This window comes from Panthera uncia, chromosome C2 (genome assembly GCF_023721935.1).
Source record: "Panthera uncia isolate 11264 chromosome C2, Puncia_PCG_1.0, whole genome shotgun sequence".
Lineage (NCBI taxonomy): Eukaryota > Metazoa > Chordata > Mammalia > Carnivora > Felidae > Panthera > Panthera uncia.
Genome location: NC_064810.1, coordinates 57,609,477 through 57,623,445, shown reverse-complemented (window position 1 = coordinate 57,623,445; position 13,969 = coordinate 57,609,477). Strand labels below are relative to the sequence as shown.

Sequence of the window (13,969 nt, the reverse complement as noted above, 5' to 3'; positions counted from 1 at the left end):
TTTTTTTTCAGAATCTATAACAATAATAACGAACATCTCATTGGAGCATGTAGCCTTTTAATATTTAATTTATGACAAAATCACACCAATATTTACTACTGTACACATCTTATCAGATTTCCAGGCAACAACATGAATGTTACATCATTTAAATTCTTAGTTTTAATGTTATATGTAAATGAGGAAACCTTATATCTTTAAACTATAGGTGTACAGAATGAAATATTAAATTTGTATCCTCCTTTTTTCAGACATGTTTTATTCCCAAAAGTCACTTGTATGAAGCTTTTGAGCAATGTTGTCCTCACATTGAATATAAAATGTGGCTAAAACTTGGTCTTTCTATTACTGCCAAAAAAATCAGGGAACGTTTATCTTATAAGGTAAGAAGTGTTTGTATGAACTCACTCTTCTCTCTGAATGGAGTTTTATTAAAGTACTGTTATTAATTAACTATTTAGGAATTTATATTAAACCTTATAAACCATAGGTTATGAAACTGTGTTTTCCTTGTAGGATTGGAACTACAAGATGCAATTAAAACTCTGTAACGTCTGCATAAAAGACATACCAAAGAACACCAAAACTGATATCTATGATGAAACTGTAATCTATGTCATTCTCATACATGGAGCTGTAGAAGATTGTCAGTTACGGAAAGCTTATAAGGCACCTTCTTTAATTCCTATAACATGCTATCAGGTAGGGAAATGTTGATTCATGTCTTCGGGTCAATATGCCATATGTCCAACAATGTGTTAACATTACAAAAATTGCCACTTTTCCACCTTTCCATCCTCTCCCTTTCCCTTACCACTCCAGAAGCACACATACACAGCACACACACCCCAAGTCCGCTGATACCTTTGGCAAAGGGTAGCCCAAACACCAAGATATCCCTGTTCAATGTTAATGAGGCTGGCCAAGTTGTACCTTTTGGCTATAGTTAGATTTTGGTGCTGTTGTAAATAACAAAAGAGGGTCTATTAAGTTCATTTACACAATGCAGAAGGACCGCTTTCTCTGGACTGCATCAACAGTACTCTAGAAAGGCTCTGCCAGGCCCATGCTGAACTGAGTATCAGTGGTATTTCCTCAGCTACTTTTCAACTGAATATAGAAGTGAAAGACTCCTCATATTTAAGCTCTGTGTGTGTGTGTGTGTGTGTGTGTGTGTGTGTGTGTTGGGTAGCATAAGAGAGGCACATGTCAGGAGGAAGCAGGGGACATACAAAATATAGCTACAGAAAGTAAATTGAAAGAGGTACCTAGAGTCAATTAAATTAGGCATATATTTTTAAGCAATTAATATATGACAGAAACAGTGCTAGATGCTAAAGTGATCAAGACAAATGAGATCTGCAGCTTGCCCTCAAAAAATCTGCCAACTAAGTGAAAAGAAAAACATATAAATATATTAAGAAAACGTGTGCAGCTATGATAGAAGTACTTACAGGGTAGATTTGAGACACAAGAAAAACATGAGGTGGGGATAAGAGGAATCCCAAGGTGAGAAGGGGTCACAAGAAAAAATTTTCTGAGGGGACGCCACCAGCACCAACGTGATAGCCACATGAGAGGAAGTAAGACATTACTCTTAACTGTGGTGCTCCCTACCTCTATGCTTGAATACATAATAACAGAGCTTGGGTGTGGGTGCTGGTTGGGAATTTAGATGGCCAACTAAGAGATTCTCAAGGCAGCCTAAAACCTACCCAAGTCTGTCTACTCTCCTAGACAGAAAGCCCCACTTACTGTAGATTTGAGTACCAATGTGATTCCAAAAATACCAAAACCACCCACAGGTTGAAGGATTTCTTGAAATCCACTATTTAAAAAGAATTGTTTAATGTTTATTTAGTTTTGAAGGAAAGAGAGACAAAGCGTGCGCAGGGAGGGGCAGAGAGAGAGGGAGACACAGAATCAGAAGCAGGCTCCAGGCTCTGAGCTGCAGCACAGAGCTGTGAGATCATGACCTGAGCCCAATTAGGACACTTAAGTAGGACACGACTAAGCCACACAGGCACCCTGAAATCCACTATTTTTTAAACTTTCTTTTCGCCACATAGAAAATCTCTCTGGGTGATGTTTTAAAGGACCATTAATGATTAACTCTTAATCATTTTTCTCATTTGTAAGAGAAATGAGCGAAACTTTAAAAATCAGTGAAAGTATATGGAATATTGAGTTTCAAAAAGCCAACACATCCAGGTATTTTAAGGTAGCTGTCTCATACTTATGTTTACTTTTCAGCCCAGATATTTAGAGAGGTCTTGAGATAGTTAGGAGCTTACCAGAGAAACATTTAGTTGTATGATATATACTCATTTATTACCTTATATTCTGTCAAACTTCAGGTGCAAGGCACTGAAGATTTCACAAAGGTAATGATTGTTCAAAATTTCGTTGATGTGAAAAAATTCAGATGGAACACTAGAAAGTATGTACCTTCACGTAAAGCATCTCTTCCAACAACACCAACATGTGAGTTAGATTTCTTTGAGTAACTGAGAACTTACTTTCCATTTATAAAATACCCATAGATGTATTTGGGAACTATTGTATGAATTCTATCTAGAGCATTGAGAAATAATTTTAATTGCCATATTTGATATCCAATGGGTGAATTCAGACTGAGAATATCCATGTTATGGTAGAAATTATTCTATATTTCAACTATAAAAATAAACATGTATAATCATGTAATCAAAATAATATGGGGAAAAAGTTTAATGAGAGAATTTTAGCTCTTCCCCCAAATTAAAATATTTTATATAGTAGTAATAATGACAGTAGTGTTGTACTGCGTGACTGTTCCAATTACCAGTGGGCCTGGCATTCATTCTCAACACACATTAACATAAATGTGTTTGAGACAATAGAACAATAGGTAATTTTTTCTCTTTCTAAACTTTGTTACATAATCTTTTTTAAAATGCATTTATTTATCTATTTTCAGAGAAAGAGAGAGAGAGCAAGCAGGGGAGGGGCAGGGAGAGAGAGAGAGAGACAATCTCAAGCAAGCTCTGTGCTGTCAGCACAGAGCCAGATGCAGGGCTTGAACTCATGAACCGTGAGAGCATGACCTGAGCCAAAATCAAGAGTGGGACACTTAACCAACTGACTCACCCAGGTGTCACTACATAATGTTTATTATAAAAGACTTTTAAGCCTTTTTTGAAAAAAGTGACCCTTCTTCCCACCAATTGAGTTTACCACCAATTTCAAATCACAGGCCCTGAGTGTGAATGATTAAACCTGGTCTAATGTGATAGTTGGATTAATTGAAATAGTCCTTTGTTTCAGTGCTTGAACTAACACAGTCTTTTTCGAACCAGGTACAAGCAGACTATATAAAGATCTTCAATGTGAAACAAAGAGTGAGGTAAGTTAAAACAGTACTTTTAAAAGCTTTATTTTGGGGAAAAGAGAGTCTGGAATTTAAACTCTTAATCGGGAGGAGTTTACCTGCTAATCATTTTACAGATTTCGATATGAGCACTGTCTCTTAGACTAGGGTACAGTGGAAATTGTATTTATATTTTTAGCTAAATATTAAATAAATGACAAATAGAAAGGAAGTTCAGAAGATACAAGAATGTTCCTTTTGAACATTAGCAACCACGTACTACTGGGGTGGCAAGGGTTGTCATGTACACGAGCTCCTCCCACGTTTCCACCTGGGGCTGAAATTTTGACTGGTCTGAAGCCTTCATTGCTACCTTGGCTTTGCATCCAGGAGCTCCCAACCTGAAGACAGTTTGCCCGATTATCCACAAGGCCTGTCACAAAGCAGGAGCTCCGTAATAAATGCACTAATTTAATCTACCCCAGGCTAACCTAAGTTCTTCAGAAAATCCCCTAAATATTAATTTTACACTCTGCTATGAACTTGGATAGGTAATTTGGGGATCTTGGGATCTTCAAAATCCTGGGCCAACTTTACAGCAAGATCCCAAGTTATGAAACAGTGTAGGGCCCTGGAAATGAAACTGGGGCAGAGGAATAAAATGGAAGTACCTCACTACATCTACACCAGCCTGCCTGTAGACTGAATCCTGGAGAGTTCCAGATAGGGTAGAGAATTTATTTTTAAATCTAGTTTGTGCCAAGCTGTTTGTATTACTCCAGGAGATGCTGATTATAATACCCAGAACCTGAGAGATGTCTGCTAAAAATATACAAGCCAGAAAATTGTGTATTTGGTTATTAGAAATAGGTTTTACATCAAGTCCATTTTGCCCATTAGCACTGCATATGTAACTCTGAGAACGCATGCTGCTTCTCCCCTGAATCTCTACTCACAAATGTATGTTGAATGAAAGGTGATTACAGGTTCTGTGGGGGAGGCTGAAGGTGTTTCTCTTGTGTCTCTCTGATCTTCAAGAGGCCAACATTTCTCTTAAATACTCATTGCCCATCCCCTGCATAAAAGCAGGAAGCTCACTCCCTCCCTTAATATTTTGGGGTCTTTCTGGGGCACCGGGGTGGGTCAGTCAGATAAGCATCTGACTTTGGCTCAGGTCATGATCTCGTGGTTGAGAGTTTGAGCCTCACGTGGGGCTCTGTGCTGACAGCTCAGAGCCTGGAGCCTGCTTCAGAATCTTTGTCTCCCTCTGTCTCTGACCCTACCCTGTTCAATGCTCTGTCTCACTCTGTCTCGAAAATAAATATATCATCTAATCAAAAACCAACAAGGAAACAATGGCTTTGAATGACACATTGGACCAGATGGACTTAACAGATATATTCAGAACATTCCATCCTAAAGCAGCATAATATACACTCTTCTCCAGTGTAAATGGAACATGCTCCAGAATAGACCATATACTGTCACACAAATCAGCCCTAAGTAAGTACAAAAAGATCGAGATCATACCGTGCATATTTTCAGACCACAACGCTATGAAACTCGAAATCAACCACAAGAAAAAATTTGGAAAGGTAACAAATACTTGGAAACTGAAGAATATCCTACTACAGAATGAATGGGCTAACCAAGCACTTAAAAAGGAAATTAAAAAGTATATGGAAGTCAATCAAAATGATAACACCAAAACCGAAAACCTCTGGGATGCAGCAAAGGCAGTCATAAGAGGAAAGTATATAGCAATCCATGCCATCCTAAAGAAAGAAGAAAGATCTCAGATACACAACCTAACTTACACCTTAAGAAGTTGGGGAAAGAACAGCAAATAAAACCCAAAACCAGCAGAAGACAGGAAATAATAAAGACTAGAGCAGAAATTAATGCTATTGAAACCAAAAACAAACAAACAAACAAACAAACAAAAAACAGTAGAACAGATCAATGAAACCAGAAGCTGGTTCTCTAAAAGAATTTAAAAAATTGATAAACCACTAGCCAGTTTGATCAAAAAGAAACAGGAAAGGATCCAAATAAATAAAATCAAGAATGAAAGAGGAGAGATCACAACAAACACAACAGAAATAAAAACAATAATAAGAGAATATTATGAGCAACTATATGCCAATAAAATGGGTAATCTGGAAGAAATGGACAAATTCCTAGAAACATATACACTAGCAAAACTGAAACAGGAAGAAATAGAAAATTTGAACAGACCCATAACCAGTAAGGAAATCGAAGTAGTAATCAAAACTCTCCCAAAAAAACAAGAGTCCAGGGCCAGATGACATTCCAGGGGAATTCTACCAAACATTTAAGGAATAGTTAACACCTATTCTCTTGAAACTATTCCAACAAATAGAAATGGAAGGAAGACTTCCAAACTATTTCTATGAAGCTGGCATTACCTTCATTCCAAAACCAGAGACCCCACTAAAAAGGAAAACTGTGGACCAGTTTCCCTGATGAACATGGATGCAAAAATCCTCAACAAGATATTAGCCACCCAATCCAACAAACCATTGAAAAAATTATTCACCACGAGCAAGTGGGATTTGTACCTGGGATGCAGGGCTGGTTCAATATCCACAAAACAATTAACATGATTCATCACATCAATAAAAGAAAGGACAAGAACCATATGATCCTCTCAACAGATGCAGAGAAAGCATTTGACAAAATACAGCATCGTTTCTGGATAAAAACTCTCAAGAAAGTAGGGATAGAAGGAGCGTACCTTGAGATCATTAAAACCATATATGAATGACCCAACGCTAATATCATCCTCAGTGGGGAAAAACTGAGAGCTTTCCCCTTAAGGTCAGGAACAAGACAGGGATGTCCACTCTCACCACTGTTATTCAACATAGTACTGGAAGTCTTAGCCTCTGGATTCAGGCAACACAAAGAAATAAAAGGCATCCAAATCAGCCAGGAGGAGGTCAAACTTTCACTCTTCTCAGATGACATGATACTTTATATGGAAAACCCAAAAGGTTCCACCAAAAAACTGCTAGAACTGAATCATCAATTCAGCAAAGTTGCAGGATATAAAATCAATGCACAGAAGTCGGTTGCATTCCTATACACCAACAATGAAGTGACAGAAAGAGAAATCAAGGAATCGATCCCATTTACAGTTGCACCAAAAACCATAAAATACCTAGGAATAAATCTAACCAAAGAGGTGAAAAATCTATACACTGAAAACTATAGAAAGCTTATGAAAGAAATTGAAGAAGACACAAAAAAATAGAAAAAGATTCCATGCTCCTGGATAGGAAGAACAAATATTGTTAAAATGTCAATACTACCCAAAGCAATCTACATATTCAGTGTAATCCCTATCACCGTAACACCAGCATTCTTCACAGAGCTAAAGCAAACAATTCTAAAATTTGTATGGAACCAGAAAAGATCCCAAATAGCCAAAACAATCTTGAAAAAGAAAACCAAAGCAGGAGGCATCATAATCTCAGACTTCAAACTAAACTACAAAGCTGTAATTATCAAGACAGTATGGTCCTGGCACAAGAACAGACATTCAGATCAATGGAACAAAATAGAGAACCCAGAAATGGACCCACAAATGTATGGCCAACTAATCTTTGACAAAGCAGGAAAGAATATCCAATGGAATAAAGACACTCTCTTCAGCAAGTGGTGCTGAAAAAACTGGACAGCAACATGCAGAAGAATGAACCTGGACCACTTTCTTGCACCATACACAAAAACAAACTCAAAATGGATGAAAGACCTAAATGTAGGACAGGAAGCCATCAAAATCCTCGAGGAGAAAGCAGGCAAAAATCTCTTTGATCTTGGCTGCAGCAACTTCTTATTCAACACATCTCCAGAGGCAAGGGAAACAAAAGCAAAAATGAACTACTGGGACCTCATCAAAATAAAAACTTCTGCACAGCGAAGGAAAAAATCAGCAAAACTCAAAGGCGACCAAAAGAATAGGAGAAGATATTTGCAAATGACATATCAGATAAAGGGTTAGTATCCAAAATCTATAAAGAACTTATCAAACTCAACACCCAAAAAACAAAGAATCCAGTGAAGAAATGGGCAAAAGACATGAACAGACACTTCTCCAAAGAAGACATCCAGATGGCCAACCGACACATGAAAAAATGCTCAACATCACTCATCATCAGGGAAATACAAATAAAAACCACCTCACACCTGTCAGAATGGCTAACATTAACAACTCAGGCAACAACAGATGTTGGCCAGGATGCAGAGAAAGAGGATCTCTTTGGCATTGTTGGTGGGGATGAAAGCTGGTACAGCCACTCTGGAAAACAGTATGGAGGTTCCTCAAAAAACTAAAAATAGAACTACCCTACCACTCAGCAATTGCACTACTAGGCATTTATCCAAGGGATACCGGTGTGCTGTTTTGAAGGGACACATGCACCCCCATGTTTATAGCAGCACTATCAACAATAGCCAAAGTATGGAAAGAGCCCAAATGTCCATCGATAGATGAATGGAAAAAATGGATAAAGTATAACTCGGCAATCAAAAAGAATGAAATCTTGCCATTTGCAACTATGTGGATGGAACTGGAGAGTATTATGCTAAGTGAAATCAGTCAGTCAGAGAAAGACAAAAATCGTATGACTTCACTCATATGAGGACTTTAAGAGACAAAACAGATGAACATAAGGGAAGGGAAACAAAAAGAATATAAAAACGGGGAGGGGGACAAAACAGAAGAGACTCATAAATATGGAGAACAAACAGGGTTACTGGAAGGGTTGTGAGAGGGGGGATGGGCTAAATGGGTAAGGGGCACTAAGGAATTTACTCCTGAAATCATTGTAGCACTATATGCTAACTAATTTGGATGTAAATTTTAAAAAATAAAAAGTAAAATTAAAAAAAATTTTAATAAAAAAATAAATACAAACATTAAAAAAATTTTTTTTAATATTTTGGGGTCTTTCTGGGGAATCTTTTCCTCAAACATTTCCTGGTTGTTGCTCAGTGCCTGGAACTGTAGACCGAATAGCATAGGAGCTGAGAATATAGGCTTTGGCATGAGATTCCTGGTTTACTTCCTGGTTCCATCACTTATTAGCCACATGACCTTGGACAGTTTTCTTAACCTGTTTAAGCATCACTTCCTGCATCTAGACAACAGGAATGATAACCATACGTATCTCGTGTAGTGCTGCCATGCAGATTAAAGAAATGGAAAGTACACTGCATAGCATTTGGCACATAACAAGCAATCTGTACCCATTAATTTCTGTTACTCTCTGCTAACCCCTTCTTAACATGGTAGACTACTCCAAACTTCTTGTGCCCTCCAGGCACTAAATTTCTAAAACAATAGGGATACAGGCATCTCCTCTAATTCTCTCAAACATGGCTGCTGCTGAAGACTAGGAAATAACAAAGGGAAATTACAATTTCAAAAATGAAGAAGATGAGGAGAACACTTAAGACAAAATGTTAGATTGCCAGAGTCCAACTCCAGCAGGTCCAGGGGCTCCCGAAGGATGAATGACATCGGCGAAAAAGTGAAAAAAATAAAATAAAAATAAAAATGGACTGGCTGCTTTATTGTGTTGAACTGGCTGTTTTATTGTGGCAAACGTGGCATTATATATTTGTTAGCAATTTCCTTGTAGCATGCATCATCTATGTTTTCTAGCATTACCTAATTCTAAAAATGTTCCTATGGGTAATCACCCTTTAAGGAATAAGATGGTTATTTTCTCATAACGTTCCTTCCTGCCCTTTGCTTATTGATTAATTTCTTACATTATTTTCATTATGTATCTACATTTATCTATAATCTATAGAGCATTTGCTTTGCTGTTTTCATGAAAGGTCATCTATCTCTCAACACCTCAAGTGGAACAGTTACAGGGACATGACCTCTTAGTTGTTTCCTTGAACCATTTGTGGCTTGAGGAACAAAAATGTTCCCCTCGGTGTGAGATGCCAGGAGGGGGCCAGGAGGGCCTTAGGAACCACACCTTATACATTCTCAGAGACACAATGCACCTAGGAACTAATGGACCATTCTGTACTTTAACCGACTAGGTTCAGTCATCATCTGGAATGCCTCCTGGGGGCCAAGTGGGCCTACGAGTTGGAGTAACTTGTGCCCATAGATACACTCCTCTGTTGCCGGTGTGGGGCTTTCAAATCCATTTGCCCCTCCTTGGCTGGGAAATATATGGGGCTATCCTTCCTTCAGGTAGAGGAGTCTTTATAGGGGGTGGCAAGGGCTAAACGTAGGGCCGCACAATTTCCTTGTGGAACCTTATTTCTTTCCCCAATAGTTCTTTTCCCAGGGGGCCTGTCTAGGGCAATTCCCCAACAGACAATTCCCCAGGTACTTTTATTAAGGCCAAATTACAGAAAAGTGGAAGTACAAGAAGCTTCACTGTCTATGGGCCGCCCTGCAGTCCCGATCCGTCCACTGCCTGGGGCCCTGCCATCAGGCTGGTTGGATTGGATAGCTCGGCTTCCAGCATTAGATGGTACCTGGAGGCCACTGGTTAGCCTTTCTTTCTCCTTAGCCTGGGCAGGCTGCCTCACTCATAGGAGTCAGCTTAATAGTAGATATTGAAGAACTGAGTGAGAAGCCAGGGAAGCTAATGATCTCCCTGTACAGATTCCCCCAAAGTGCTCCGTTTTCATAATTAAAAAAAAAAAAACTGATTGTGTGAGGCAGTTAATATAGAGAAAATAGTGTGGAAATGAGAGACAGTTTATTAAATGGTAAAAACACCACCGAGTGAGTCTTATGGAGACAATTGTCAACTTGTGTTATTTAGTAAATGCTTTTTCTCCCTGATGTTAGATCCTGGTTATGGGTGTTTCTGGGCCAGTTCCCTTCCTCCTCCCCCAACCCCTCCTCCCACCACACTCTAGAACTGTGGCTATACCTTTACATAATAAAAAGTCCCATGCCCCAAATCCAGCAGCTCCTTACAAAGTGTTCTGGCGTCCAGGATGGAGCACACAGCGCTGCCAATGCCAGAAGTTCTAATTCTCAGTCCCCTGCTCTGTAGACCAGATTTGACATCTGTCCTGCTTTATAAATCAGACTCTTATTAATAGTCTCAGAATTTGACTCCTATCTCCTATCTCCATTTCTAGATTCAAGAATCTACAGGGCTATTGGATAGTATCAAGGAGGAAATGGACGTCTATGAGGTCATCTAGAATAAAACTAAATGAAAATCTGGTAAGCTGCCTCAGTTTCCTCAATGTGATCCGGATCATGCCTGTCTTTGGAGATACAGGCTAAAGCCATGTTTATGTGGCTCTTTTGTGACAGTGTGAATTATATCACTTTCCACTAGCCATTATTTGCAATATGGTCACTTTCCAATAGCCAGTTCATTCTTCTAATGACACTATTTCCAAATTCTAACTTGGAAAATTAACTTTAAAATAAGATTCCTTGATCTAGATTTCTGAAAACTTTATAGACTCATGGTCTCCTCTCTACATTCTACTACTTAATTGTACATGCAAAACTGGCTGCCCCCCAACCCAGGAAGTCATTTTTCAGGCTGCCATGTATGATGGAAGATATAAACAGGTAGTTCGTGATGACTTTAATTTTCAAGTTTCTGTTCTAGTTAAGGAAGCAAAACTGATTAGAAGGCAGTTATATAACAACACAAGATACACTGTGGAGAGTGGCAGCTTAAACTCAAAGGAATCCAAAGAGAAACAACTCCTGTTTTACATAAACACGGCCTTTGTTGAGAAGGGAAGAGGATGTTTAGAAAAGGGACACAAGACAGCAAGACGTTTAGGGAGTAGACCAGTCTGCTGGCTGTTGGTTGTTCAAAATGCAGCACCAATGGGGAAATATATATATATATAGAGAGAGAGAGAGAGAGAGAGAGAGAGAGAGAGAGAGCGTGTGCATGCTTTATATGCTTCTAATCTACATAAAGCATATCTCTGGGTTAAAAAATGACCTTCAGATAAATCTTTGTATCTCCATTTAAAAACTTCTAATTCTTAGATGCTACTTCCTGTGACAAAGACCGTTTTAAAAATAGATTAAGGGCACCTGGGTGATTCAGTTGGTTGAGTGTCTGACTCTTGATTTTGACTCAGGTCATGATCCCACAGTTGTGGGATCAAACTCCATGTCTGGCTCTGAGCTGAGCCTAGAGCCTATTTGGGATTCTCTCTCTCTTGCACTCTCTACCCCTCCCCCAGTAGCGGTTTGCTCCCTCACTCTCTCTCAAAAATAAATATGTGGTTTATATATACAATAAAATACTACTTGGCAATGAGAAAGAATGAAATCATGCCATTCACAGCAATGTGGACCTGGAAGGTATTATGCTGAGTGAAATAAGGCAGCCAGAGAAAGACACATACCATGTTTTCACTCACATGTGGATCTTGAGAAACTTAACAGAAGACCATGGGGGAAGGGAAGGGGAAAAAAATAGTTACAAATAGAGAGGGAGGGAGGCAAACCACAAGAGAGTCTTAAATACGGAGAACAATCTGAGGGTGGATGTGGGAGGTGGGGGACAGGGGAAAATGGGTGATGGGCATTGAGGACGGCACTTGTTGGGATGAGCACTGCATGTTGTATGTCAACCAATCTGACAATAAATTGTATTTATGAAAAACTATTTGCAAGAATTATTTGTATTATGATCAACATCTTTACCTGGGAAAAGTATATGCAAAATTATCAGGAAAACACCATGACTCCAATAGGCAAATTTAAGGAAATTTGCCTTCAGGAAATTTTTCTTCAGGAAAAAGACAATACCCAGACTATAGAGAAAATAAGAAGTACGAAATAAAATAACGAAGTATCAACATTTGCTTTTTCAAATTAACAAATTTTATTCCATGGTAACATCTGTTTCCTTTGAAATAGAGTTGATGAAACAGAAATGAAAATACTTTTCTTATATTTTGCTGGTAGATGAGCAAAAGGAATTTGAAACAAAAGTCATAAAAATGTTCATACACTTTGACTCCATGAATTTGCTTTTGGGAACCAATCCAAAGAGAATAATCCAAAGTAGTGAAGTGGACATATGTACCAACTGTCCAGTGCACCAGTATTTCTAATGCCAAAAATTAAAAAGAGTCCCAAGTGTCCAATAGTAAGAAAGTATTTAATTTCGCTACAGAACATCCATTAGAGGAAATATCATCCAACCATTAAAAAGATTAGTTGTATACAGTACAATGTAAAATATGAAAAGGAAGACAAACCCATACATACAGCTTTTTTAACATGAAAATAATCCAGAAGAGATAAACCCAAATGTTTCAATTAAGTGTTAGAAAGGTAAGAGTAGGGATGGGTGTGCTCACTTCTCTTATTTTACATAGTTTTATTGACCTTGTAATGAACAACATGATTGTAAAACTACTAAGCATTATTCCAACATACATGATCTGAAAGTTGTCACCCTTTACACTTGGCACTGGGGGCGATCCCAGTGCTGTGAGAAGGAGTGGTAACAGCCAGAGCTAAGACTCAGTGTTTCCCACAATGACACATCATGCTCCTGACACTCCATAAACTGTCCCTGTCCAGTTCAGCAAGCCCCAGTGGCTTCCTGGACTCTGACTCCCAGTTTATACCACACTACCACCACTTTGTGAATCAGGAGTAACTCACATTTCACCCAACGTCCTTCCTCACGTTTAGCAATAATGACCAGGAGGTATTTCCTGCGGGAATGAAACTGACCCTCTAGTATATCCTGTTTGGGGTTGTAAGTCAATGTTGAAAGACTGAAAGTTCTTTTACATCTGTTTTTTTTTTTCCCTTCCTACCTCTGTTAGGAATGGTTGACAATACTATTTTGAAAACTGACGCATGTAACGGCGCTGTTGTCACAAGATGCCTCCTGTTTTGAATGTGCTTTGAAACACATTTCCCTGCATCAGAAGGGAGTAAGTTCAAGCTGGATCCTGTGTGGATGATCCTGGTGCCACATGGAAATATGTATGCACCTTGCAACCATTCCATCTAAAACATATTTCTTGGAAAATTTTCTTCATTTAAAATATCTATTAATTTAAGTATCTAGAACATCTCAGAAAATCATAGAACAAATTTTAGTTTTAGAGCCAGAAAATAAGCTTAGGCCACCTAGATAGTTTGCATAATGCTCTTAGAGTAAAAATGGTTTGATTCATTTTGTGAAAAACAGAACACTAATAAAACGCAGTTTAAATGTTGATCTTAAACCAAGTATTGATTTCTGTCATTCATTGTACTTCACTTATTTGGGGAGCACTCAGTGAATTAAAATAGTAAAGAATGGAAACTGATTTAGACTTACACAATGTAACTCAGTCCTAAATGAAACTTCCAGTGTCCATTTTGTTCATCGATTCACTACAACAACGAGCCCGATGCCTGGCATCCTTTTAAAAAATAATCCCAACCAGTTAAGAGCTGTTGCATGCTTTCTATATGCTAGGTGTTTAACAAATGCTTATGTAATCCTCACAACAAGCATGAGAGGTAGGTACTATTATTTCCAATTTACAAATGTGTAAACTGAAAGGGTGAGTGTAATTTGCCAAAAATCTCACAGATTTGAAAATGAGCCCGTG

At 38.4% G+C, this 13,969-nt stretch overlaps 1 protein-coding gene across 2 annotated transcripts in view; it reads left to right on the top strand.

Moving 5' to 3' along the window:
- Nucleotides 1–13,602, top strand: part of SLC9C1 (solute carrier family 9 member C1) — an 89,694-nt gene extending 76,092 nt beyond the window's left edge. For both annotated transcript variants that reach the window (XM_049628170.1, XM_049628169.1), the window contains 6 exons: nucleotides 252–383; nucleotides 517–702; nucleotides 2,358–2,484; nucleotides 3,339–3,385; nucleotides 10,502–10,589; nucleotides 13,190–13,602. In XM_049628170.1, coding sequence (XP_049484127.1) covers nucleotides 252–383; nucleotides 517–702; nucleotides 2,358–2,484; nucleotides 3,339–3,385; nucleotides 10,502–10,567 — 558 coding nt within the window. In that variant the 3' untranslated portion in view covers nucleotides 10,568–10,589; nucleotides 13,190–13,602. The remainder of the gene's footprint in view (nucleotides 1–251; nucleotides 384–516; nucleotides 703–2,357; nucleotides 2,485–3,338; nucleotides 3,386–10,501; nucleotides 10,590–13,189) is intronic.
- The last annotated feature ends 367 nt before the right edge of the window (nucleotides 13,603–13,969 follow it).